Here is a 27997-nt window from a genome sequence, read left to right as displayed (position 1 = left end):
TCCTGTCTCACACTGATAATACCACAAACAAGTGGAGATCCAGAGAACTGCAGCATTCGATTATGCCAGCAACTAAAGGTAAGATGCTCTGGCTGAATGCTCTTTCTATACCTAGAGACAAAACATGGCCTTTGTATATGTAATACCCAATTCCTGAAGGATTTCAGAGTAAACCAGAAACCTCAGGGGAGGAGATCAAGAAAGGGGAGGGGTTTCAAATTCTTCCCAGGGCAAGCCTTTGGGAACCAACTCTGCAAATGGCATGATAAAGGGTAATCTACCAAATACACTATCTCCCAAAGCCAGACGGACTCTCAATTCCAGCCTCAGCATCACTCTGAATTGTCCCTGCCTAATGCTTGGTTTAACCATTTCAGTTCAAATATCAGGTATCAGGCACAAAGCGCTCTGCTCTATGTTGCACTATACAAGATGCAAGCAAATTATAAAAATGTCCAAGCAGAGATCCCACACACTATAGCTTAGTGAAAGATACAGACACAGACACAGCCAAACATAACATCTAATGCTGATGGAGGACTTGTGTTTTGCATCATCTCCAGTGTCTAATATATTGATTTGTTTAGCCACTCAATATCTCTACAAGGTAGGCTATATTTTTATTCTATTTTGCTAATGGAGAAAATGAAATGAGGTAATCTGCCAAGGGTCACTATTAAGGGTTGATTGTGTCCCCCCTTCATTAATGTGGCTCAAGTACTAAGCCCCAATACCTCTGAATGTGACCTTATTTGGAAATAGAGTTGCTGAAGATTTAATTGTCAGGTTGAAGTCACCGGAGTAGGGTTGGGCCCCACATCCAACAGGACTGGTCTTCTCATCAAAAGAGGAAATGTAGATTCAGGCATGCATGCAGAGGGAACATCAAGGCAGAGATCAGGTTGATGCAGCAGAAGCTAAGGAATGCCAAATATTTTGGCAAACTGCCATATGCTAGGAAGAGAGGCATGGAAGAGATTGGCCCTAAGTACTACCATAAGGAACCAACCCTGCCAACGCCTTGATCTCAGAGTTCTAGCCTCCAGAACTGAGACAATGAATTTGTGTTTAAGTTACCCAGTTTGTGGTGCTTTATTATAGCAGACCTAACAAATTAATACAGTCACTAAGCCAACAAAAAGTGAACTCAAGCTCAGGCAGACATGGAGTTCCCATTATGGCTCAATGGGTTATGGAACAAAGGTTGTCTCTGTGAGGATATGGGTTCAATCCCTAGCCTTGCTCAGTGGGTTAAGGATCCAGTGTTGCTGCAAGTTGTGGCATAGGTTGTAGATGAGGCTTGCATCTGACACTGCTGTGGCTGTGGTGTAAGCCAGCAGCTACAGCTCCAATTTGACCCCTTTTTCAGGAACTTCCATAGGCCACAGGTACAGCCCTCAAAACCAAATACTACCCACCCCCCTCCAAGTAGCCTGGTGCCAGAGTCTGCATTCATAACCATTTCATTAAACATTATATTATTTAAAGCATTGAGCTAAACACTACACACTTTCCTCCATACAAGGCAGAATGAGAGCCAAATAAGGGATATATAAGCCAAGTGAGTTCAAAGATAGATTTTGAGCAACTAATTCAAAACATCCATTCAATAAGCATTTGTTGAGAACTTACAACTGCAGAGACTCAAAAAAGTATAAGATGTGTCTCTATTCTTAGTGAATTTAATAATCTAGTTGGATTGCTGAACAGCTAAATTAAAATGTACTGAATTAGGGAGGTTTTACATCAGAAGTTTGTAAAATCTTGAAGGTCATGCAGGAATTACAAGGTTAATACTGGGGTAGAAGGGAATTTTGGGGTAGAGAAAATAATGTGTATTATGCTATGGAATCACAAACTGGAGATGGCAATGCAAAGAAGAGAAAGCCCAGATTTTGAATATATCGTGTAAGCCTGGGCTTATGCTGTCCTTATGCCACTTCTAAAAAGCTGCCCTGGGGTAGAATCTACTGCCTCTAGTGTTGGCCCAGGCCACTCTCCTGTCACCTTCATGACTGACTGTTCATGGGTGCCCGCTCTAGCAGACTGATTCCTTGTGTATAAACCTCAGCTTCTGATGAACATCTCAAACCTGCATGCTTTCCATCCCCTGTTTCTAGGGCTTCTTGGTTTTGTTTCTGGCTTTTTTTGGGGGGAAACCATTTAGTTCTCTCTGCCTCTGTACATTAGAGAGCTGGGTCAGCCAAGCATGCCTGGATTAGGCAGTTAAGGGAGAGGAAGGGGCCAGGTAACAGTCAGGATAAGGGGAGGGAGGTGAGTTGTTATGGGCTGTTTGTGTAGCCCCCACCCCCAAATTCATATATTAGAGTCCAAACCCCTTGTACCCTAGAATGTGCTATATTTGGAGACAGGATCTTTAAAGAGGTAACTAAGTTTAAATGAGGTCACTGGGGTGAGCTCAAATTCACACACAGACACAGACCCCAGTCCTGATACAGATGCTTACACAGAAAAGTCCAGGGAAAGACACAGGGAGAATACATCCATCTACACGCTAAGGACAAAGGCCTCAGAAGAAACCAGCCCTGCTGACAGCTTCATCCTGGACCCTGAGCCTCCAGAACTGTGAGAAAATAAATTACTGTTGTTGGAGTTCCCATGGAGGCTCAGCAGTAACAAACCTGACTAGTATCCAAGAAGACATGGGTTCAATCCCTGGCCTCACTCAGTGGGTCAGGGATCTGGCAATGCTGAGAGTATGGTGTAGATCGCAGGTGCAGCTGGGATCCTGTGTTACTGTGGTTGATGGCGTAGGCCAGCTGCTGGAGCTCTGATTTGACCCCTAGCCTGGGAATCTACATATGCTGCAGGTGCAGTCCTAAAAAGCAAAACAAAACAAAACAAAACAAAACAAAACTGTTGTTGAAAACACCCAGGCTGTGGTACCTTGATATGGCAGCTCTAGGACAGTAACATAATACACGGGTGATATAGGAAAAGGAAAGGGAGACCTTCATAAGAGAATTTTTATGATCTCTGGGACAGCTGTGGTTCTAGAATAGAGTCCAGAAAAGAGTCTGGGCCTTTCTGGGTGCCTTCTGTGGGGCAAAGCCCCCAGCCAATAAAGGCTGAGGGAAGTGGGAGGCTTACAGAGAGATGGATTACCTCATTGGGCCCTCCTCCTACTATATGGATCAGACTCACCTGTAGGACCATCGTCACAAGAAAGTTAACTGTGATTCTAGATGCCTTGCCCATCCTCCCAACGCACACACTCATTTTCAAGAAGCTGTCTTTTACCACAGAGTTCAGGGTCTAAAAGGCAAAGTGACTGAGAAGGTGAAATTCAGTAACACAATAGGCCAGCTGATCAATCAGCAAGGGAAAGTGACAGTTATTTCTTCTTCCCTGTTTTGCATGGAAAGGTTGGAGGCACTGGGTGCTGGAGGGAGGAGAAGGTTCACAACAGAGATGAATGCAGTGTGTGTGTACATGTGTGTGTGCATAGGTGTGTGTGTGTGTATGGGGAGATGCTTATAGAAAGCGTGCCTGGAGACACAGCTGTAAGACTGTAACGAATTATGCCTAGCACTGGCCTTATTTGCCTTGACAGGGTCGTTGTGGCAGGATTTTGGTTGCACTCACACATGCACGCTGTGGGCTTCCAAGGATTTATGAAGATTTCTTTGTGACTTCATTATTAAGGCGCTTCCTTCCCAAGGGATCCATTCATCAAGGTACCATGGCAGGGTGCTTCCTGCCTTTGGCCTCGCCTGTGAAAGCCCTTTCAAACAAACTGTGCACAGCTGCAATGCAGAGCGTGCTGCCTCAAGCACAAGAATTAAATTAAACATCATTCAGTAAGTATGAGAAATAGGCTGTCAAGGCATCAGGAGGAAAAGTGAAAAATTCAATTTGTCCTGATCCTTCCTTGACATCATCTGCATATGTGAAGCTATTGGGATCTGTTTGGAATGAAACATTTCTCCAAGAGAGGAGCTGTGTCTTATTCTTCTAGAATATTCCCTAGCACCCAGCCAGGGACATGGTGGCACTCAGAAAATGCATATTGCAGAACTCTTCACATTGTCACTATGAGCTGTTGTCTGGAAGGTACAACCTCATTCCAAAGTAACAAGCACCATTTCTAGGTTTAATACCAAACAGTTTTTGTCACTGACTTACTCAATTTGCTGGTAACCTCTTTCCTATTTATTGCAACTTTACTTTCGCCTAAGTAAGTGTGTGGAACAATACTGGCCTGCCACCAGCATTAATTTACCGTAGTAAATAATGGGGCTTTTTTATTCAACTTGAAAGGAATAATAACAGCAATTAGCATTTGGACAATGCTTTACAATTCACAAAAGGCTTTCACATACTTTATCTTATTTAGAGCTAGGGAGATATGTGTTTGAGCCTTGGGTTGATTTCACCTGAGTTGGGCCTGCTCTTCTGGGAAATTCTGGGAAATTCTCCTTTCTTTATTCTGATCTTGTGATGCTGGTAAGGCTGCCAGTTACAGTCAGCTTCCCACACCCCAGCCACTGAAGTGGGTGCCACGGGACCCAGCCCAGGCAATCACAGTACTCCCCATCTTCAGACAACAGTGATTAGGACGGTAGGCAGCTAGACTTGTCAAAATCCTTTCCTAAGGTTGTTTTCAATATGGAAACCTGGAAGAGAGGGTTACTTGTTTTCTGAGTCATGCATCTGAAAGGATGTTCAGGGGCTGCCTCCTCATGTAGATGGACTGTTTTTGTTAAGAAAGTAAATCCAACATGGAGAGAAGGAAGCAGAGGTACCAGGGTGGTGGGGGGAGGGGGGGAGGGGAGGGAGAGGAAGAGAGAGAGAGAAGAGAGAAGGGAGAAGGAACCTTATTTGGATCAACAGCCCCTCCTCCTCTGCACTCCCTGGTTATAAGAGGGAACACATTCTCTTTCCTCTTAAGCCAATGTGAGTTATACTTCTGTGATTTGCAACCAAAAAAGGCCTAACAGATTTTACAAAATGAGGCATTTTTGAAGTTGAAACCAAACTGTTTTCCTACCATCCACAAATATTCTCTCCCCTTTCCCCGTGACCCATTCACCCCAAGCTTGATCATATAAGTTGCCTGACTCAATAACATAAGCCATAGCCATGGACCTGGGAGCAAAAAATAAACCTTTGGTGGTTGTTAGGCCCAAGAAGTCAGATGCTTTGTTACTGTGGCAGAACCTTGAGGAAAAGCCTTGCCTATCCAGACAGATACGTTAAATGCTGCAGCGTGAATATTAACCTAAGCTGTTGGATTCTAAATTCTACAGTTCTTATTTACAATATTCCAGGCTGCTTGTGGCACACCTAGGCCTCCAAGTCTCCCAAAACATCTCTGAAAAATAAAACCGTATTATCCAAAATGAAAACAAAACAAACCATAGTTCTCGTGGCAAATCCTAGACAGTGCCAGGATGACTGACAGACACAATGACGATGCTAGTAACAAGAATGGCTAATAGTAATGTCCACTAAAAGGCAGCCTTAATGAGAAAAGGGACCAGAGTTCCCATCGTGGCACAGTAGTTAATGAATCCGACTAGGAACCATGAGGTGGCGGGTTCGGTCCCTGCCCTTGCTCAGTGGGTTAACGATCCGGCATTGCCGTGAGCTGTGGTGTAGGTTGCAGACTCGGCTCGGATCCTGCGTTGCTGTGGCTCTGGCGTAGGCTGGCAGCTACAGCTCCGATTCGACCCCTAGCCTGGGAACCTCCATATGCCGTGGGAGTGGCTCACGTAAAGGCAAAAAGACAAAAAAAAAAAAAAAAAAAAAAAATGAGAAGAGGGACCTAGGATGTAGTACTCACTGTTACATCCTCAGAAGTTAGCACCATGCCTGGCATGCTGCAAAACTCAATAAACTCTCTTCATTGTTAAAGGGAAGAGTTCCATTTGCAGAGCTGATGCTAAATGTTTTTCACATCCTCACTGCATTCATTTACTCAGCAGAAATGTACCATGGACCTCCTTTGTGCCAGGCACAGTTCACAGCTGTAAACACTGTGGACACTGGGGACAACAGAGAAGGTCCCTGCTCTCACTCTACTTCTATTCTCCAGCATGGTTATTTGTCTCAGCAATATTGACATTTGGAGCCAAGCAAATATATATATATGTATACACACACACATATATACATATATATTTATTTTATATTTATATGTATATATACACACATGTATTTATATATATATTTTTTGGCCACACCTGTGTCATTTATATTTATATGTATATATACACACATGTATTTACATATATATATATATATATATATATATATATTTTGGCCACACCTGTGTCATGTGGCAAGCTCTTCTTTCAAAACACATCCCAAATTCCCCTGTTCCACGCCCCCTCCATGCAACACCATCTCTTGCTCAGAATAAGAGAGTAGCCTCATAACTAGTCTTCTTGCTTCCATCCCTGTCCCTCCTCTTCTGTTTTCACGTCACAGCTGGAGTAATTCTTGAAAAGAATAAAGCAGAACCTGGTGCTTCTCTGCTACAACTTCCCAGGGAAACCCTGGACTGGTCTGAACAAAGTCCAGAGTTCTTCCCACTGGCTATAAGATACCTTAAAAAATCCAAAATTACCAAAACTTTTAGAAATACATATTTATACCCAATATCATTAACAAAAAAAGCTCACCTCATGGTTATATATTGTGCTAATAAAAAAGTATCTAGATTTGTAAGACATTTAAACAAATTATCACCTGAGATACAAAGACAAACTTTCACAGTGGTTTTTGAGCAACTGTTTAAAGCTATGCATTACTCAATTCAGTTCTGCATAAAATTTCTTTGTAAGCTATTTCTGAGGTTCCTTATATAATAACAAATGATCAAATCCACACATCAATGAAAAATACTTGTTCTTCCTGCTGTGGAAGGAAAATGACTGAAATAATACATGGAAACAATACCACAAAAACCAAATGCATTCAAGCGTGAACAAATATTATTGACAAGGCAGAGAAAGTATTATTGATGATTTCAAGAAGCCATTCAGAAAAAATACGCTATGGGGTAGGTTTGCTACATACATTTGTATTAAATACAGATGCTCCTAACTTATATTCTAGATTCTTTTTCAAAACCAGGTACCAGAACAACTGCTTTTCTGAGAGCCCACTAAAGATACCATGTACTGGAGAAGATTCATGATCCTTAATGATAGCAATGTATGAGAAAACTGCGTACATCTAACCACTGATGGAACAGTTATTCTGGTGTGAATTTCTAAAAATCACACATAGACAATGTTTCAGAGATGGCTTCTTCATGTGAAATTCCTTCATGGCATCACATACTAGCAAGTAATTAGAGATGAAAAGTCCACATCAATGCAAATAATTTTACTGGGTTTTTTTTTTTTTTTTTTTTTTTTTTGGTCTTTTGGAGCCATACCCACAGCATATGGAGGTTCCCAGGCTAGGGGTCAAATCAGAGCTACAGCTGCCGGCCTACACCACAGCCAGAGCAACTTGGGATCAGAGCAGCATCTTCTACCTACACCACAGCTCATGGCAACGCCAGATCCTTAACCAACTGAGCAAGGCCAGGGATCAAACCCTCATACTCATGGATACTAGTCGGGTTCATTAGCCACTGAGCCATGATGGGAACTCCCAGGTTTTTTGTTTTTTGTTTTTCAGTTTTTTTTGGAGAGCCTTTATGAGATAGTAGTCTGCTATAGTACTTTGTAATAACATAGGGATGGCCCGGTTGCAATAAACCTTTGCTGGTTATTTCATAGCAAAGTATTCAGAAATATTGTTCTACTTTCAGATGAATCATGGAGTTTTCTTGTTAAAGAGTCATAATGTGCTGAATTTTCTGTGATGACATGTAGCTGTCAGAATTATTCTTTTAGTAGGCATTTTTGAAAAAAAATAACTTAATTTGCTCTTACAAAAATGACCTTTAGTAGTGAACGAGGGAGGAAACATTTTACAAAAGAAACTCACGTTATGGAAGGAACATTTTGAAAATGGTTGTTTTGGGATATTTCATTGTTACATGATTTCATTTCTGAAAATGATATAAAAAGTCTCACATCAGAAAAGTTTTTAAAACTTGGAAACATGATTTTCTAATTTGTTCAAAAATTTTCCAGAAGAACAATTTTAGTAATTTTAAACCTATTTCCTGAAAATGTAAAAATACAACACCTTCTGATTAGTTTGTAAGTTCTTCTGATTGACATCAAAGAAAAATGTATTAACTGAATTTTATATGCTTTGCATAATGGTAGATGGATTAGAAAATGAGTATTATGATTTATTTAGCTCAATGTATTTTGTTCTTCTTCCACTTGAATTTACATATTTTTGTATGTTTTCCATCCAGTGGCCACAGCCTTCATAACTAAGTAAAATAAATTTAATACAAAACCATATAGCATAGGGAACTATATTCAATCACTGTGATAGAACATGATGGAAGATAATACGAGAAAAAGAATGTCTATATATACATATATATATGTATGCATACTGGGTCACTTTGCTCTACAGAAGAAATTAACAGAACATTATAAATCAACTATAATAAAACATTTTTAAAAATAAATAAAAAATACTAAAAAAAATACAGAAGCAGACCTTTAAATCACACTATCACTAAATAGTAAATAAATATTTTATTTAAATTTTTTTTTTCCTTTTTAGGGCCACACCTGCAGCATATGGAAGTTCCCAGGCTAGGGGCTGAATTGGAGCTACAGCTCCTGGCCTATGCCACTGTCACAGAAGTGCCACATCCAAGCCACGTCTGTAACCTACATCACAGATCATGGCAACACTGGATCCTTAACCCATTGAGTGAGGCCAGGGACCAAACTGCATCCTCACAGATACCATGTAAGGATCTTAACCCACTGAGCCACAATGGGAACTCCTCAATAAATATTTTAAATCACATAACCGTATAGGTTTTTGTGTGCCATTAGTGATATGTACATACATGTTTTAAAATATTATTGATTTTCATCCTTGTCTCATCTTTCCCTCCCTTTCCATGCATTTTATTCCTTGCTCTTACCTTATTGCATGAACTAAGATTCCCATAAAAAAGTGAATAGAACTTTACTTTTGTTTTTAAAAAAACATGCTTACTAAATGTTTGTTGAGTAACATATACAATGAAACGCACTCATTTTAAGTGTATAATTTAATGTTTTATTAAATATATGTACCAATGCTACTACTACCACATTCAAGATCTAGAAAATATCTAGCAATACCCCACCCTGATTTCCTTGTGCCTCTCCACAGTCCTTCTACAACCCTTCTACGACCCACCCCACCCACTACCACCACCCACCCTTAGGCAAAGACTGCTGTGCTTTCTGTCATTACAGATTAGTCCTGCCTATTTCAATACTCCATATGAATAAATTAATATGCCTTTGTATCTGGCTTCTTTTACTCAGCACAATGTTTTTGAGACTGATCCATATCGCTATGTGCAGAAGCAGTTCGGGTATTTTTATTTATTTATTTATTTGGTCTCTTCTTTTTAGGGTCACACCAGTGGCATATGGAGGTTTCCAGGCTAGAGGCTGAATTGGAGCTGTAGCCACCAGCCTACACCACAGCCACAGCATCACCAGATCTGTGCTGCATCTGCGACCCACACCATAGCTCATGGCAATGCCGGATCCTTAGCCCCCTGAGAGAGGGCGGCTATTGAACCTGCATCCTCATGGATGCTAGTCAGATTTGTTTTCCACTGAGCCACGATGGGAACTTTAACGTGCAGAAGTAGTTTGTTCACTTGTACTTCTTAATAGCATTCCATTGGTTGGATGTACCACATTTGACTCGTCTTCTGATCTGTTGATGGACATTTGGGTTGCATCTAGGTTTTCATATACAAATCTTTGTGGAAACATATATTTTTATTTCTTTTAGGTAAATGCCAAGGAGTAGAATTTCTGGGTCACATGGGGAGTTCATGCTTAACTTTAAGAGAAACTTCCCAATTATTCTTGAAAGTTCTATGTCATTTTATATTCCTACCAACAAAGCATGCAGGTCCCACTGTATTTATTGTCAGTCTTTTAAATTTTACCAATTTTGGGTTTTGTGTATGTTTATAATGTACGCAATGTGTGAGTACAGTAGTTGCATACATGATTTTCAAAATAAATTTATCTATATATAGACATCGATGGGATAGCTAAAATTGGAAGTCAATCACAATAAACAACCAGAACTTCACATATACAAATCCACAGTAAGGACCAGGGCCCTGCCTTAAGTACTATTCATGCCAACACCCAGGAAGCTGCTTTTTAAAAATACTACGTTACGGTAGCTTTGAGGTTTAAACTGTTCAATTTTTTAAAGAGTTTAGGAGGGAGAGAGAATAATTTCCTGCTTTCAGTTCCAAGTTTGACACCTGTCAGTAGAGGCCCTCTGTCCACTGGGGAGGAAGGGAGGCATGTTTTCGCTCCACTACTACATCCCCTGTGGTGCTGACTTTAGTTTCACCCGCAATTTAAGCTCATTTCCACAGAGGGTGACCCCAAAGAAAAACATGTTTCCCCTTCCAGCCTCGCCCCAGGAGGAGGCTGGGCCCCACTAGTTACTTGGGCACTTTACTTGCCATTCCCACTAAAGTTTAAGGACACTCATCTGTCATTTCACAGCTTGTTGGCAGAAAAGCAGCAGTGCAAATACCAAGAAACCTCAGCGGTAAATCCGTTTCAAGCAGGTCAGATGCCCAGTAATATGCGCAGTGTGATAGTTTAATCAGAGAATCGTGCAGTATTATTGCTTCTGCCTGAGAGGAGCAGACTTTTTTTCTTTTCAAGAAAGCTCTTTTCAGATGGCTATTAGGTTGTTGAATGAAGAACCGCACAAAAGAAATGCTGGCTCCTTGTGGTCTTTCAGATCATTAAAAAGTAACCCAGGTGGCAAAACCAGTTATCATTTCCTCAGCTACAGTAGATGAAAAGAACAAGATTGGACGCCAATCCGAGGCTACAGGATGGCCAAACCATCAGCCCAGAGCCAAGGAGGATTCATCAATTCCGCAGAAAATGAGGAGTCAAAGTGATTACTTAGCATTGTGCAGGGAAGCCAACCTGTTGATTTGACTGAATTTTTTTTCCTCTTCAGACGTTGGTCTGGTCTTTGAAGAGTCTCACATAGCTAAACACTGATCTCATCTTTTTTTTTTCCCCTCCCTCTCTTGCGAGACTTCCTACAGGGCGAAACTCGAGCTACCTGGAACTGGCTGGGAAAAGTCAAGTTGGGGTGGGGGTGGGAGGGTTGGGCAGAGGTGGGGGTGGGGCATGTGTGAAGCAATTCCCCAGCTAGATCTGAAAGGAGTTATTTCTAAGACATTAAGACATTGTTAGCAATGATTAGTAATCAACCGTCTGAATGCTTGTTAGTTTCACTCCTGGGTAAGTTCAAATGACACCTTTCTTATTTGGACAGATTTAAATTACAGTCTGTCCCACCTTCCCTGCTCTGCTTGCCAGGAAAATGCATAGCCTAAATCACAATTCTCCTAAAATGTGTAGCTGTCATGGCAGAAAAATGCTTTAGGTCAACAAGCACTTTCTGCAAACGTGCTGCTTCTCTCTTCTAATGTCCAGAATTACACTGGCCCTGAAATGGGGCCAACAAGAGGCCCACACAATGGGGTCCCTAGGAAAAATGAGAAGGACAAGCAGGTGAGTGGCTGTGAGCTGAGACTGTGGCTTAAAGAAAGTATATTTCAGAAACTGCAAAGTGAGCTAAGGAGCTGCCTGAATTATGGCTTATTTTTATTTTTATTTTTTTGGTCTTTTTTTAGGACCCATGGCATATGGAAGTTCACAGGCTAGGGGATCCAGTCAGAGCTGCAGCTGCAGGCCTACACCACAGACAGAGCAATGTGGGATCCAGGCTGTGTCTGTGACCTACACCACAGCTCAGAGCAACCCCGGATCCTTAACCCACTGAGTGATGCCAGGAATGGAACCCACATCCTCATGAATACTACTTGGGTTCGTTACTACTGAGCCATGACAGGAACTCCTGAATTATGGTTTAAATCTGAAGACATGTCAATGTTGGAAATGAAGACAGTATCCCACAGCAGATGAAAGGCAACTGTGGATGTGGGCAAAGCCTTTAAGTTTTCAAGGCCCTCTCTGGAAATTGAGGAAACTGGATATCAGTTTCCAAAGGTTCCTCTAGCCTCCACACCCTTTTTAAAATAAAAGTTGATCCAGTAAATCAGGTAAAAGTAGTATTGCTCTCCTAACCATCTGGGGAATGCAGATCAAAACCACAATGAGAGATGCCATCCCACACCTGTCAGATGGCTATTTCCAAATAACAGCAAACAAGTAAGTTGGTAAGAATGCAGAAAAAATGGAACCCTCCACATACACTGTTGACAGGAATATAAAGTGGTGCAGCCACTATGGAAAACTGTGGAATTCTCACCAAAAAAAAATTAAAAATAGAACTAGCATTTGATCTCTGAATCTCAATTCTGAATATATATTGACCAGCAGTGAAATCAGGATTTGAAGAGAAATCTGCACCCCATGTTTGCTGCAGCCTTATTCACAGTAGAAAACATGTTATATACATACAAATGGGACATTATTAAGCCTTAAAAAAGATGGCGATACTGCCATATACGGCAACATAAAGGAACCTAGGGGACAAGATACTAAGTGAAATAAATGAATCACAGAAGGACAAAAACTGTATGATTCACTTAGATGAAATATGTAAAATAGTCTAACTCACTGATGCAGAGAACAGTGGTTGCCAGGAGCTAGGGGAGGGGGACATGGAGAATCGTTTTTCAATGGGTATAGAGTCTCTTATACAAGATGAGTAAGTTCTAGGGATCTGCTATACAATAGAGATATACTTAACAACTCAGGATTGTGTACTTTGAGATATGTTAAGAGGATAAATCTCATGTAAAGGGTTCTTATCAAAAATACAAACAAAGAGATGAACACAAGGAAATTTTTGGAGGTGATGGATATGTTTACTACCTTGGTTCTAGTGATGGCATCAGGGATGTATGCATATGTCAAATTCTTTAGGATGTATACATTAAGTGTGTGCAATTTAAAAGCATCAACTATACTTCAATTAAGCAAAAAGGGGGGGTATTAAAGGAAATAAAACCACTAGTTCAAAAAGATATCTGCACTCTCAAGTTCACTACAGCATTATCTACAATAGCCAAGACACAATACAACCTAAATGTTTAACAATGGATGATTAAGAAGTTGTGAGATATACCTATACCTACCTATATATATATCTATATAGATATAGCAAAACCTACTTTGCTCTCTCCTGATGCTAGAAGACATATCTATATATAGATATAGATATATAGAGATATATATCACAGAATATCATTCAGCCATAAAAAATAAGGGGATCCTCTCATTTGTGGCAACAGGGATAGACCTTGAAGACATCACGCTAAGTAAAATAAATCAGACAAAGAAAGGCAAATACTGCATGATTTCATTTATATGTGAAATCTAAAATAACAACAAACAAAAACAACCTTACCAAACTCATAGGAAAAAATTATCAGATTTATGGTTACTAGAGTTGGGGGGATGGTGAGGGAGGTGGAGGAAGGTGGTCAAAAGGTACAAATTTTGATATAAGATAGATTAGTAGAAGGGATGTAATGTAGGACATGATGACTGTGGTATGAGATACAGGGAAGTTATTAAGAGAGCAAGTTGTAAGAATTCTCATCACAAGGAGAAATCTTTCTCTTTTTATTGTGTCTATATGAGATGGTAAATGTTAACTAAATCTATTGTGGTAATCATTTCACAATGTATGTAAATCAAACCATCGTGTTCTTCACCTTATTCTTACACAGTGGGGCATGTCAATTATTTCTCAATAAAACTGGAAAAAAGAAAAGTGAGGTTAAAAATAAAAGCAACCTTTTTAAAAGTAAAAAAAAAAAAAAGAAAAAACAAAATTGAGTTGTTTTTAACCAAGTCTCAATGATGGACAGAAAACATTTGGTATTACCTTTGTGTCTTTCTGGCCATCTACTAAACTGGATGTAGTAACATTTACCCATCATTATACAAAGAGGGTGTTGCTCTCACAATAGGGGGCTTGGGACAGATGGGCTCACCGCTGTGGTTGAAGCTCCTTTCTCTCTTTAATTCAGCCCCTGAGGTCTCCTTGATGCATCTGTCAAAACCACTGTGGAAAATCCTTTTTTAGGGGCTGTTTCATCTCCAATGATACATAATTCCAGTGGTTCTCAAAGTGTGGTCCCCTACTCAGAAGCATCCGCATCGAGAGAACTTATTAGAAATGCCAATTCTTGGTGCATATCCTAGTACCTCCTGAGTCAGACACTCTGGGGGATAGGGCTCAGCATTTGCGTTCCAGGAGCCCCATGGAATCTGATATGTCCCTGCCTGAGAACCGCTTTGCTAGTTCCCGATACTGAAGCAGCTGTGTTCCCCTAAACAGTCACTAATACCAAGGCCATTGGAGGAGAATTTAGGAGATTTGGGCCAGCAAGGTAAATTCCTACTAGGGAAAGAACTTAGGAAACAGCTATGAATTTCTCCTGAAAACTGGGTATCAGAGAGCAGCTTACCATGCTGTTCTGCCCTGTCCACAGGAGCTTTGAGAAGAATTGGTAGCCTTTGCATCTTGTAAATGTTTTGATTTTAAAAAGGAGTAATACAAGTCATAGTTCAGAGCACCCTGTACTTTTCCTTTGTAACACTAGTTACAGTTCCTAATTATATATTTGCATGGTTATTATATCATGAGCTCCATGAGGACAAGGACCATCTATCTTGTTAGCCATTATAGTCCCCAGCCATAGCACAGAACCTGAAACAAATAGGCCCTACCCCCCCCCAAATTTATTTAATGAATTAGGGTTAAGTTAGACCAGGAGTCAGTGCTACTGCCCACAGGCAGATCTGGCCCACTACCTCTTTTTTGCATAGTCTTCAAGATAAGAATGGTTTTTATATTTTTTTAATGATTGAAAAAAAATAAGAATGATATAGTTGGACACATGAAATAAAACTCCATTTCAGTGTTCAGAAATAGAGTTTTATTGAAACTTAAAAAAAAAATCAAGAGCAGTAACAAAGGAAATTTCAAAATGCAATTTAAACATATGCTCTTGAAAAATGTGCTCTGCCTAGCCCCATACTTCCCATTGTTGCCTGGGATCCCCTTTCCAGGATAACTGTTCAGTTGATTCATACAGAGACACAGATGAAATTAGACCCTTAAAATGATACAATAACCACGATGGCAATAATAATAGCTAGGTAAAGTCAGGCACTGTGCTGATATTTATATTGATTTTCTCACTCAATTCTCATAGTAACTCCATGAGGCATTATTTTATCTACAATTTCATAAGTGAAGAAAGTGAAGTAGAAAAAAATCAATAACTTGTTGTGGTAGGTAGAATAATGCCCGCCCCCTCCCCCAAAGTGTCTACATCTGACTCCTTGAAAAACTTGTGAATATGTTGCTTTACATGCCAAAGGGACTTTGTAAATGTGATTAAATTAAGGATTTTGTGATGGGGAGATTATTATGGATTATCCTGGTGGGCCCAATATAATTGCAAGGATCTTTATGTAGTGAAAGCAGGAGGGTCAGAGTCAGAGAAGGAGACGTGATGATTTGGAAATCAGAGTGATGCAGCCACTAGCCAAGTGATGGCGGCAGCCTCCAAAGGCTGGAAAAGGCAAACAACGGGTTCTCCTCTAGAGCCTCCAGGAAGAAGACACAGTTCTATGTCTCCTTGATTTTATCCCGTATGACCCATTTCAGATTTCTGACCTCCAGAACTATAAGGTTATAAATACCTACTGTTTTAAGCCACTGACTTTGTATTAATTTGTTACAGCATCAATGAGGGAACTAATACACCTGCCAAGGTCACATAGCCATTAGGCCCATCAGACTGTGGATCAAGAATAAAACCCCATGCTGTGTGATTCCAGAATCTGACATCATTGACTGTAATCCTGGCAAAGGTGTTGCGAGCCTCCCCTGCAGGGAAGTGAGTACCAAGTGAGATGAAGAGGCATGGATATTCTTTCCCATGTGTCTTCTTGCCTCATCCATCACCAATCCAGCTACCAGAAGGGTTATTTCCTGTGTGGGGTTTTGTGGCAAATGGGGTAGCCTTCCACATAGACTGCTTTGAACTTCTTGTCTGTTAAGTGTGTTACTATCTGACTTAGCCAAGGGAAGGTTTCCTTCTCATAGGGCAGACCTACCTGCCTGTTTAAGTAGGTATCTCATAGTAGGTTTCTTGAGAAGAAAAACATGCCTTTTCTCCCAGCTCCTGGATGAACTATCTAAAGGTACAGGTGATCCAGCTTCTAGACAAACACATTCACCTCTTCACCTCCAAGGGAACCACTTGGTACTGCTTACCTGGATGTTCAAGAAGGAGGTGTCAGTGAGCTGTGTCACATCTCTTAACCTAACTTCTCCCAAGTTCTTCCTCATCTATAATGTGGAGATGCTATTTTCTGCTTCAAGTACCTCAAAGACTCTTCCTGCAGAACTATGAGTTTGTAGATGTGGAAATGCGACCTAAATTCTAAAACTTCAACTACGCAAAATGCATAGTACTGTCTCCTTAAAAGAGTCCCGATTTCATTGGGACACAAAATTTCATTGTCAGCACAAAAAATAAAAAGTGTTGATGGACTGGATGGAATTTTGTGATTCACCTTTTGGTGTCTGTGGGAGAGTGAAAAGGAAGGAGAGGTTAGCTGTTGGAGACACTAAAGAAATTGGAGAAAAATCCTAGCTCAAAGAATAAACTCCTGGAGTTCCCGTCTTGGCTCAGCAGAAATGAACCTGACTAGGATCCATGAGGATGCAGGTTCAATCCCTGGCCTCACTCAGTGGGTTAAGACCTGGTATTGCTGTGAGCCGTGGTGTAAGTTTCAGACATAGTTTGGATCTGGTGTTGCTGTGACTGTGGTGTAGGCCAGCAGCTACAGCTCCAATTTGACTACTAGCCTGGGAACTTCCATATGCCACAGGTGCAGCCCTAAAAAGAACAACAAAGAATAAACTCCTACAAGAAAACTTCAAAGTATATATTCTTTCTAGTGTTCAAGTTTAAACATTAGAAGTACCTTTTCAACAAATGGCCCTCAAAGTATTTGTGAAGAGATTAGCAGCACATTTAGGGTGAAGAATCCCATGAGTACCTAAAAGTTTTCCAAAGTCTCACTGTTGGCAGTCAGAGGTGCAAAAAGTGAAGAAGAACGTTTCATTTCTTTTCAGCTTTTAGGATTCAAGTCAAATCACACCTCTTCTCTGATGCTCCTCTCACCAGCCCAGCTGATGGGCCTTATTCCACATAGTGACACTTCTCTGCTATTCATATGCACTTGGCATTCACTGTCCTATGGCAATAAGTTTACTTGTGTAAAAGCCAACTGGAGTACAAACTACTTGAGGGGAGATATATACATACTCTGTGCCTTTACAGAGCTCAGAACAGTATGGAGCACATCAGATCAGATGATGGACTGCTTTTCTAGAGAATCTTTGCCCACCCCTAAGGCACACATAACAAGTCACTTTGTAGCCCTGCCTATGCTTTTGGTATATCATCCCATTTGCTCCATCACTTCAATTCTCTTATTTGATTTACTATTATATCTTTATTCTCTATCAGCTTCCTGTCTGCAGACCAAAGTTAGGATCCTGTATCTTGATCTTGCAGCATTTGCTGTGGCATACCAGGCAGATCCTTCCTCTAATTGATGGAGATACTAGCAGATGCTGAATTTTGGTCTATGAACTGCTTGGCCCAAGAGAGCTGCCTTACCCAAGAAGAAGAAGTGTATGTAAAACAATATGAAATATTAAGCCCCTTGCTCCAAGATGGTTCAACTCTAATGGGTTGCCCCGGCTCAAGAATTCCCTGCAGGACTGCCTGATTCAACAACATTTCAGCTTTACTCCTCCTCTACCCAATTCTATTCTTCTTCTTCCACATATAAAGCTCCTGAGAGACTTCCGCAATAAACTTCCTTCATGCAAATCTGTGCATCAGAGTCTGTTTCCTAGGGAACCTATTCTAGTTTACACAAAAACAAGGGAAAGATAAACAGTGTCCACAGCTAGAGAGCCTCAGCTAACATCAAACCAGTCTGATCTGGCCATGGTTGTCAAATACCTGGAGTAGATGCAGCCACCAGCCTGTCATCACAGGCCAGAAAAGTGACCTGTGGTCACCTATGTCCTCTTACTCAGTGCCACCCACTAGAATTTTCTTTGATGAGGGTCATAGTTCTTATTTTTGCTGTCTGATACAATAGCCAGTAGCTACTGTGTCTGTGAGCACTAAAAATGCAGCTAGTGCAATTAAGAAATTTAATTTTAAACATTAGTTTATACTTACATATAAATAGCCACATGTATATAATGGCTACCATATTAGACAAAGCATTCCTAGATTATGAATCCCATAGGCCTAGAAAGGCAGTGTCGCAATAGCTCCAATTGCACCTGCCTTTCTTCTACCACCCCATAAATGAGAAATATTTTGTCTAATTCCTTAAAAGTCATCCTAATGAGGCATATAGATGAACTGTGTGCTAGTGAAGCCTAATTATTAAATGGCCCAATAATGACTATGAATATTGTTTAATCCAAGAGCCAGAGAGCTTTGTTGTAAGTTTAAATAGGTTACAACGCATACATCTATTCATGATTGCTTACCCTCAGAGTCTTTTAATCTCTCAGCCTTTTAAGGAATCTATCGTCTAGATGGAAAGACATGGCATGCATTTATGCACAATTTTATTTTACTTTATTTATTTATTTATTTATTTATTTATTTACTCTCTTTTCTAGGGCCGCACCCGAGACATATGGAGGTTCCCAGGCTAGGGGTCGAATCAGAGCTGTTGCTGCTGGCCTACACCAGAGCCACAGCAACTCAGGATCTGAGCCATGTCTGCAACCTACACCACAGCTCACGGCAACACCAGATTCTTAACCCACTGAGCAAGGCCAGGGATCGAACCTGCAACCTCATGGTTCCTAGTTGGATTCGTTAATCACTAAGCCACGATGGGAACTCCATGTGCACAATTTTAATTTAAGAAATAGCCTCCCCTTGATTACATGCGTGTATAAATTTGTGTCTGTACTATCTTTTGCTTTTCCAATGGTCTGTATGATCTGGGAACTTTAGCTTTAAGTTTCATAATGAGAAAAGAAAAAGAGAGCAAGAGAAAGATGCCCTTTTGAGGTGGGCAAGCTCACGGGTTGGGAACCCATGGGAGATATATAGTTCTGCCCTGTTCCTTGGACAAGGATGATCTTTATTACTGACCCAGAAATGTCAGATGGGGCCCAGGATAAGAACACATGGCTGCACCTGGGCAAGTTCATGACCATCCAGCAAAAAACGACTAAATGTGCACATCCTCCAGACAAAGGGGTCATTCGTCTCATCTCGCCATCTGAGGGTCGGCCCTTACAAAATCAGTTTGAGGACCACTGAGATTTAATTCAATGCAAGCTGAAAATATCCTGTTTACTTAAAGCCCAGAAGCTTTTTGTGAGAAGAACCCAGGGACAGGCGATGGTAGTTAAATTTGTACATTTTTCTTTCTTGTTACAATTTTATCTTTTCCGAGCAATTTAATGAAGACTCTAGAGGAAAGAATTAAATGTCTGCTGGTTCAATTACCAAATAATGAAAAGGTGGGAAGGAGCACCATGCACTGTGTGCTGAGCAGCTATCAAAGCCTATTCTTAGAGTGAAAATATTCTGTGTGCTGTTCACACTCGCCCTTGCCACCCACAGATTGTATAGGCGAGTGTCAGCGTCAGAAGCAGAAACTGAGAGCCAGAGCAGACCACCGTCAGCAAGGGTGAAAGGGCCTGGCCCATGGGGAGCATCTCATGACACCCACGGCAGCAGCCAGGAGCACGGTGGAGGCTGCATTCGTCATCAGCAGAAACCAGGCTGTGGTTAAAACCATCCTTTAAGAAGATACTAATTATCCCCAGTCCTGAATGCATCCCCCCCCCCTTTTATGGCCACACCTATAGCATACGGAAGTTCCCAGGCTAGGGGGCTCAATCGGAGCTGCAGCTGCCAGCCTACATCACAGCTATGGCAAAGCCAGATCTGAGGTGCATCTGCGACCTACACCCAGAGCTTATGGCAACACCAGATCCTTAATCCACTGATCAAGGCCAAGGATTGAACCTGCATCCTCATGGACACTGTTGGGTTCTTAAGCCACTAAGCCACAACAGGAATCCCCCTGAATGCATTCTTAATTAATCTGTCCTTAGGGCCACACAAAGGCTTGGCCTCAGGGGCAAAGGAGACTGGCCATCCAGGATTTCAAGGACTCCATGTGGTCCCCATAGTATCTGGAAAGCTACTCCTGTCCCCACCCACCCTGTCTGAACATAGAAAAGATTACAGAAACACAAATATCCCCTACAGAAGCTAAAACCAAGGATAAAGCTATGATGCTTCAGAAACCATTAGAACACTGGTTTCAAAGCTTTAAAAATCAAGTCTCCCTGGAAATACTATACTAGGAAAGAGATGGTGAATTGCAGACTCTCCTCGCCTCAGCACCCACAGTGACAGTGCCTCTGCTCACGCCAGGGCCTCTCCAAAACCTTTTGATCAATAACAGTGTAAGACTCAGCTTCTTTTTCACCTTTAAATTCTTCTTGGTTTATATAAGAGAATGGCCTCTTTCTTAGGACACAGTGAAATGTTTAAGGATCAAGGGCTATGATGTACATAACTAACTCATAGAAAAAGGTGTGTGTCTCTAATCTACACATATGTAAAATACATATACACACCTATATGTGTGGATATATGTTTGTGTGTGTGTTCATGTATGTGAGAGGGAGCAAGAGTAAACAATAAAGCAAATGGGGTATGAAGTGCCCAACTGGTGAAGCTACTAAGAGAATTTGGGTAACCTGTGAACTATTGTTATTTTTATAACTTACCTGTAAGTTGGAAATTATGCTCACATTTTAGGTACTGGAAAATAGTTTAAAAGTTAAAAAAAAAACACTTTAAAAAGTTTAACAATTTTAAGTTCTTTCCTCTTTCTTTTCTGTATTGGCTTCTCGCTAGAGACTCTTATAATTATCCAGCAGACCCACTGGGAAAAAGTGTCCACGAGGGTAGCCCCACTGTATGAGATGGCAACAATCCTGCTGATGTGTTTAATCAGGTTGAGAATTCTCAGTGAAACCAATCACACAGATGGTTTCAGAACAGCTCCTTCTACAGTGTGCTGGTGATAAGTGGGAGTGTATGCTGGGGCCATGTCTAGGGATGTAAGACCACCTTTAGCTAATCTCCTCCTCTCTTTCCTTAAAATATTACCACTAAAATTATTTAATTTTTTAAAATAACTATCAAATGTGTTTAAAAACACCTTAAGTATATGAGAAAACAAACAAATTAAGTAAGGCCTTTCTCTCTACCTCTGATGTTTGATACAAGACATAACAGCAGGAGCAATCTCTTATCAGAACAGAAGCTCTTTGAATACAGGATACACTTTAATCATTTCTGTTTCTCCTATATTCCCCAAGAAACAGAGCTGTGGGATGCAACTGAATGAAGATGTGACTAAATGAATAGGCAGCACCTGAGACAAAGTTCTACATTCAACTCCTCACCCTTAAGAGTGTACTTTGATAACTATTAAAATCCAAACAGAGGCATTTTTTTCTCCTTTGTAAGATTTTTATTTTTTCTATTATAGTTGATTTACAATGTTCTGCCAATTTCTGCTGCACAGCAAAGTGACCCAGTCTCTCTCTCTCACACACACACATTCTTTTTTTCACATTATCCTCCATCATGTTCTATCATAAGTGACTAGACATAGTTCCCTGTGCTATACAGCAGGATCTCATTGCTTATCAGCTCCAAATGCAATAGTTTGCATCCACTGATCCCAGACTCCCAGCCCATCCCTCTCCTTCCCCCTTCCCCCAGTAACCACAAATCTGTTCTCCAAGTTCATGAGTTCGTTTCTTTTCTGTAGAAAGGTTCATTTATGTTGTTTATTAGATTCCAGGTATAAGTGATGTCATTGTATTTATCTTTCTCTTTCTGATTTGCTTCACTTAGTATTAGAGTCTCTAGTTCCATCCATGTTGCTGCACATGGCATTATTTTGTTCTTTTTTATGGCTGATTAGTATTCCATTGTGTATATATACCACATCTTCTTAATCCATTCATCTGTCGATGGATATTTAGGTTGTTTCTATGTCTTGGCTATTGTGAATAGTGCTGCAATGAACATAGGAGTGCATGTATCTTTTTCAAAGAAAGTTTTGTCTGGATATATGACCAGGAGTGGGATAACTGTGTCATATGGTAATTCTATATTTAGTTTTCTGAGATACCTCCATACTGTTTCCATACTGGTTGTACCAATTTACATTTCCAACAACATAAAGGAGGGTTCCCTTTTCTCCACACCCACTCTAGCATTTGTTATTTGTTGATTTGTTAATGATGGCCATTCTGACTGGTGTGAGGTGGTATCTCATGGTAGTTTGGATTTGCATTTCTCTAATAATTAGTGATGTTGAAGATTTTTTCATGTGCCTATTGGCCATCCAAGCAGAGGCATTTTTACCTATGGGTTCTTCCTATGTAAGTTTATATTTGCCTCTTGTCTTACTTAAAATTCCATATTTAAATCTTATGTAGAGTTTCATAAAGAGAAAAGGAGAGGTGCATACTGGGAGAAGATATTTTTTCACGCATATAACTGAATAGGATTAATATCCAGAACCTAGAAATCATTCCTACAAAGAAATTAGAATTTGAAAAACAATTCAAAAGCAAAACTGTTAATAAAACTGCAAGAAGTATTCCACAGAAGGGAAAGCACAAATGGCCAAACACTGTGGAAAGATGCTGAAAATCATTAGTGAGTGGAAAATACAAATTAAGGCCATAGATCTGTCATAAACACCATATTGGCAAAAATTCCAAAGACTGACAATACTAAGTGCTGACAAAGTTGTAGAACAATGGCTCTCACTGCTGGAGGAAATGAAAGCTGACAGTCACCCTGGAAAATAATTTGGTATCAAGGAGCAGAATTGAAGGAATACCTATCCTCTGACCCAACAATTCTGCTCTCGGGTATATGCTGAGAGACTCCAGCACAGATGCAGTGGGAGTGTATACGAGAATATTCAAAACAATACTTTTATAATGGAAGCCATCCAAATTCTGCTAACAGCACTATGTGCTAACCACTTGAAGCATTTCATACACTAGAACACTACCCAGCACTGAAGAGGAATCCATAGCCACTGTATGCATCAACAAAATAACCCTCGGGAACGTCATGTTGGGTGAAATAAGCAAATTATAAAATATATTCATTATAATTCCATTTATGGAAAGTTCATAAAGGATTTGTTTTTAGGGGCAGAAACTTATGTGGTAAAACTACAAAATACAGTAAGAAAATCATAAACAAAAATTCAAGGTAGTGGTTATCTCTGTTTAGGGCAGAAAAGAGATCAGGACTAGACACATGGACCTTTTTTTTTTTTTTTCCTTCAGTCTTTCTAGGGCTGCACCTGCAGCATATGGAAGTTCCCAGGGTAGGGGCTGAATCAGAGCTACGGCTACCAGCCCATACCACAGCCATAGCAAGGCCAGATCCAAGCTGCTTCTGCAACACATACCGAAGCTCATGGCAACAGCGGATCCTTGACTCACTGAGCAAGGCCAGGATCAAAGCCATGTCCTCATGGATACTAGTCAGGTTTGTTGCTGCTGAGCCACAATGGGAACTCCTGACACATGGACTTTTAAGGAGAAGCTAATGGCCTGTTTCCTCAAAGATGCAGTGGACACACATTCATTGCACTGTTATTCTTGACACTGTACACATTTTACAAATATTCTTTGGTGTGCACCCAATATTTAATAAAAATGACTCTTACGAATTGGTGAGTAACCAAATGACCAAAAATATTTTATCCAAGATTTGTTGGAAGAAGAAAAGAAAGTGCAGCACCATGCCAGCCATCAGGCCCTGGCAGTCTTTCCTTTCAAACATGCCATCCAGGTCCCTGGTCTCTTCTGGATCATTCAATCCAAAACCAACCATCACTCAAAGCTCCTGCCTGTCCTGGGTTGGAGGAAAGTTCTTGCCATGTTCCTCAGAAAAAGCATCCAAGCCTCCTCCCCCCTCTGCCATTCTCTTCCTCATTAAAATTCAGGCCTCCTCCAGGTGTGAGTGACAAGCATGTTACCCCGTTCACACACATGCACACACACATCCAACTCTGCTGCTCGACTGAGTTATTATTACATCCAAATATTGCTGAAAGCTATCATTACCTGGCTTCTGACTTTGATTTATTCTCCAATATTTGTACACATTTTATGAGGATAATGGAGCACCACATTTAAAACAAAGCACCTCCCCACCCTCCAATCAGAGGCTGAGATCTGAAAAAGCTCCATGGGATACAAACATCTGTCTATGCTCCAACTACAGCCATGAAGCAAGTGCCCCTTAAACCACAAGTGAAATTTAAAGTGAGTGATGTAGCTATTGTCAGTACAGCGCCTAAGAAAAAAGTAAACCTGGCTCCAGGGCTGTCTTACCCCTCACCTTAGTAGGTCATTAAAGATAAGAAAACATTCATCTTCCTCAGGCCAGGTAAAATGGTCTCCCCCCGCCTGCCCCCCGCCCCCGGTTCCCAGGCCCACCTGCCACCCAGTGGATAGGGAAGAAGAAGAAAGTTTTGTTATATTTTCAGCATTGTGAACATTTAAAAATAATTGTTTTCATATCAGTACTACAATGAAGGCGGTCTCTTTCAGCAATAATATCTCAAGAGGGGAAAAAAATTAGACTAGTAAAAAAAAATTCTTCTAAATGACCTACCTGGAAGAATCCATCACTCAGTCCCCTGAAGTTTACTGAAGACTTATTAGTAGCTGCTGTAAAAATATAACCACTTACCTCAGCATATTGTGCTACTGAACTGGCTTCGACTGCATAGACTCTCCGAGCTCCAGCCTGTACAGCAAAAAATGACAGTATTCCTGATCCACAACCAACATCTAGAACAACCTGAAAGGAGAGGAGAAGATAAAAAGGGTGAAAACACAAACAGGAGCTTAGCTGTTGGCACCATGCCAACTTGAGCACTGAGCTCAGACAATTAAAATACTAGCTTCAATTTTCATAAGTGGTCTTCCCTCGGCCAAGTTATGAACCTCTGTGAGACTCCTTTTTCTCATATATTAAGTGGGGTTACTAATATCCACTTTCAGGTTTGCTGTAGGGATTAATATGAAGTGTATACAAAGCACATGGCACATAATTAGTGTTTTTCAAATTGTTGCTATTATTACTATAGTTTCTTTGTAACATGGATTGTTTTAGGATGCTTAGGGCCAAGAAAAGTAGAGTGCCATGAATGAATTTACTTACTCTATGTGTCAGCATGAACAAAATGAAAACTGTCTCACATAAATTTTAGTATACATGTATGAGTAACTTGGTCCCCATGCTGTACAGTGAAAAAAAGAAAATGAATACTGTCACTTTTTGCTGTACAGGCTGGAGCTCGGAGAGTCTATGCAGTCGAAGCCAGTTCAGTAGCACAATATGCTGAGGTAAATGGTTATATTTTTACAGCAGCTACTAATAAGTCTTCATATGAGTGTGTATATATTCAGAAAAAACTGAAACACTGCTCGCCCCAAACACTGCTGAAGCCAAGGTCTGAAGCTCAGTCTTAGGTTCCCGTATTTCTGTCTTATCGGTGACTTTTATTCTTAGCATTATTTAGCCCTAGATTTGAGCAAGGCATTTTGCTTGGCTCCAAATCCTCACAATAAATGTGTGAGTAGATTGCATTATTGTGCCCACTTGTGAGATGACAAAACTTAAAATCAGAGACATTGAATGAGCCCAAGTTCATCCATCAGTAAGTGGGAGAGCTAGGAGTTGAATCTGGACATTTCTGTCTTCTAGTCATGGGCCATAAAATCACATGTTAATGACTTAACTTCATTTTTTTTTTTTTTGTATAAATGCTGGGTTACATTTTTAAGGCAGCAATACCCATAGGCAATGAATGACAAGGAAACAGTACTATTTTTTTGTAGGAAAGTTTACAATTTTTTTTATTCTGATGATAGGAAAAATGTTTCCAAAAAATAGGAAACATCAGAGGTTGTGCAGGCATGTATGCGTGTGTGTTTTAATTGCAATTATCACACTGTGCTGACACAGATACGGTGCCATTATTCTAAGAGAACATGCTGTTAGTAATGGGTTCACAGTGCTCAGTTATATTAATTCTAGAGCTGTGGCTGTATTCCATATGGTTTCCTAGGATTTGGGTAATTAGGAGCATTACCAATTTAAAATGTCACCCAGTCTCTGGAATTTGCTGTCAGGCTGTCTATACTTTTGGAAATACCACTATTCACTTCTCTCCATCCTCCCTAGGAAATATATCATCTTCACATGGTCTTGATTTAATGCAAGAACACCCATGGCTATTGAGGAAGTGGAGGCTCTTAAATTGGAGGGTGCAATCCAGGGCCTTCCACATCCAGGGGAACCTTTCCAGAGCCTTCAATTAAAAATGCAACACCTTGGGATTTCCCATCGTGGCTCAGCAGAAACAAATCTGACTAGTATCTATGAGGATGCAGGTTCAATCCCTGGCCTCACAAATCTGACTAGTATCTATGAGGATGCAGGTTCAATCCCTGGCCTCAGGATACGGCATTGCCGTGAGCTGTGGTATAGGTTGCAGACACAGCTTGGAATCTGCATTGCTGTGGCTGTGGTGTAGGCCAGTGGCTACAGCACTGATTTGACCCCTAGCCTGGGAACCTTCATATGCCACGGGCATGGCCCTAAAAAGACAAAAAAAAAAAAAAAAAAAAAAAAAGCAACACATTAGATTCCATGTTCAGTCCAAAATAGGGATACAAAATTAAGACACAATAGAAACTGCACCAGCTTATTCTCAGGTGCCCTACAACTGCATGAAGGGAACTCTGTCTTTTTTATTAGGGTGTCATGAAACACATCTTAGAGCAGTGTTTTTCTCTTCTCTTGATCCTGCATCCTAAAAACCAAAGAAATGTTTTACTACTAGGAGAGAGACAGAGGAGAGAGAAAATGAGAGAGAGAGAGAGAAAGGACAGAGATGGGAGGGAGCCCGATGTGGTTCAACTTTTTGCTAAATTAGGCCACTTAGTAGGAAGATGCTTTGACAGACTCAGACCCCACATAGAGAAGAGGTGAAAAATGATAAACTGGGGCCATTTTCCAAATACTTCATTTCAATAACTAATTTCAAGCCTAAATAACCTTACTCATTTGGCTATTTCGAAACAGAGCATAGCCTGTGAAAAAGAATCTGATCTTTTGCTAGCATTACCCAGATAATGCCATCTGTTTCCTGCTTGTATGTATATTTAAAAAGTTAACAAGTGAATTTCCAGTCTGGGGCTTCGAGCAGAAGGAGGGACATTATTCCCCATCTATGTAAGCCATGAAATGTTGGAAACAAAGCCTAGGAAGGCTGAGAATAGATTCTCTGGTGAAAAACGAGCAGTCAAAGCAAATATTTAGGCTCTAATGTAAATATACCATCTCAATCCTTTCCAGCTGGGGTTTCCCAGATGAGGAGAGGGGGGGACATTAATGCAGATAATTCTGTTACACCTTCTTATTTGGCACCTCAGGAAGCCTTGGAGCTGCCTCTAATCACATTTTCTTGTTCTCAGAAGATTATATTGAGCCCATTTTTTATTCTACCATTGGTTGATTATCAGAGACCCAGGTATGTTTGAGGATATTGGCAGACATTAAGTTATACTTTATTGTCCTAGGGAAAATTACCTCCCCTCAAACAGAAGCAAAGAGAGACTAATAAAA

The 27997-nt window shown here is 40.6% G+C and overlaps 1 protein-coding gene across 3 annotated transcripts in view; it reads right to left on the bottom strand.

Moving 5' to 3' along the window:
- Window positions 1-27997, bottom strand: part of LOC106509183 (histone-arginine methyltransferase CARM1-like) — a 268219-nt gene that overhangs the window by 64858 nt on the left and 175364 nt on the right. For 2 of the 3 annotated variants that reach the window (XM_021064249.1, XM_021064260.1), the window contains exon 5: window positions 25052-25162. The exons of the other annotated variant lie outside the window; for it this stretch is intronic. In XM_021064249.1, the coding sequence (XP_020919908.1) occupies window positions 25052-25162 (111 nt within the window). The remainder of the gene's footprint in view (window positions 1-25051; window positions 25163-27997) is intronic. 3 annotated transcript variants of the gene reach the window in all.

Source organism: Sus scrofa, chromosome 1 (assembly GCF_000003025.6).
Source record: "Sus scrofa isolate TJ Tabasco breed Duroc chromosome 1, Sscrofa11.1, whole genome shotgun sequence".
Taxonomy (NCBI): Eukaryota; Metazoa; Chordata; class Mammalia; order Artiodactyla; family Suidae; genus Sus; species Sus scrofa.
This window is presented reverse-complemented; position numbering and strand designations above follow the sequence as displayed.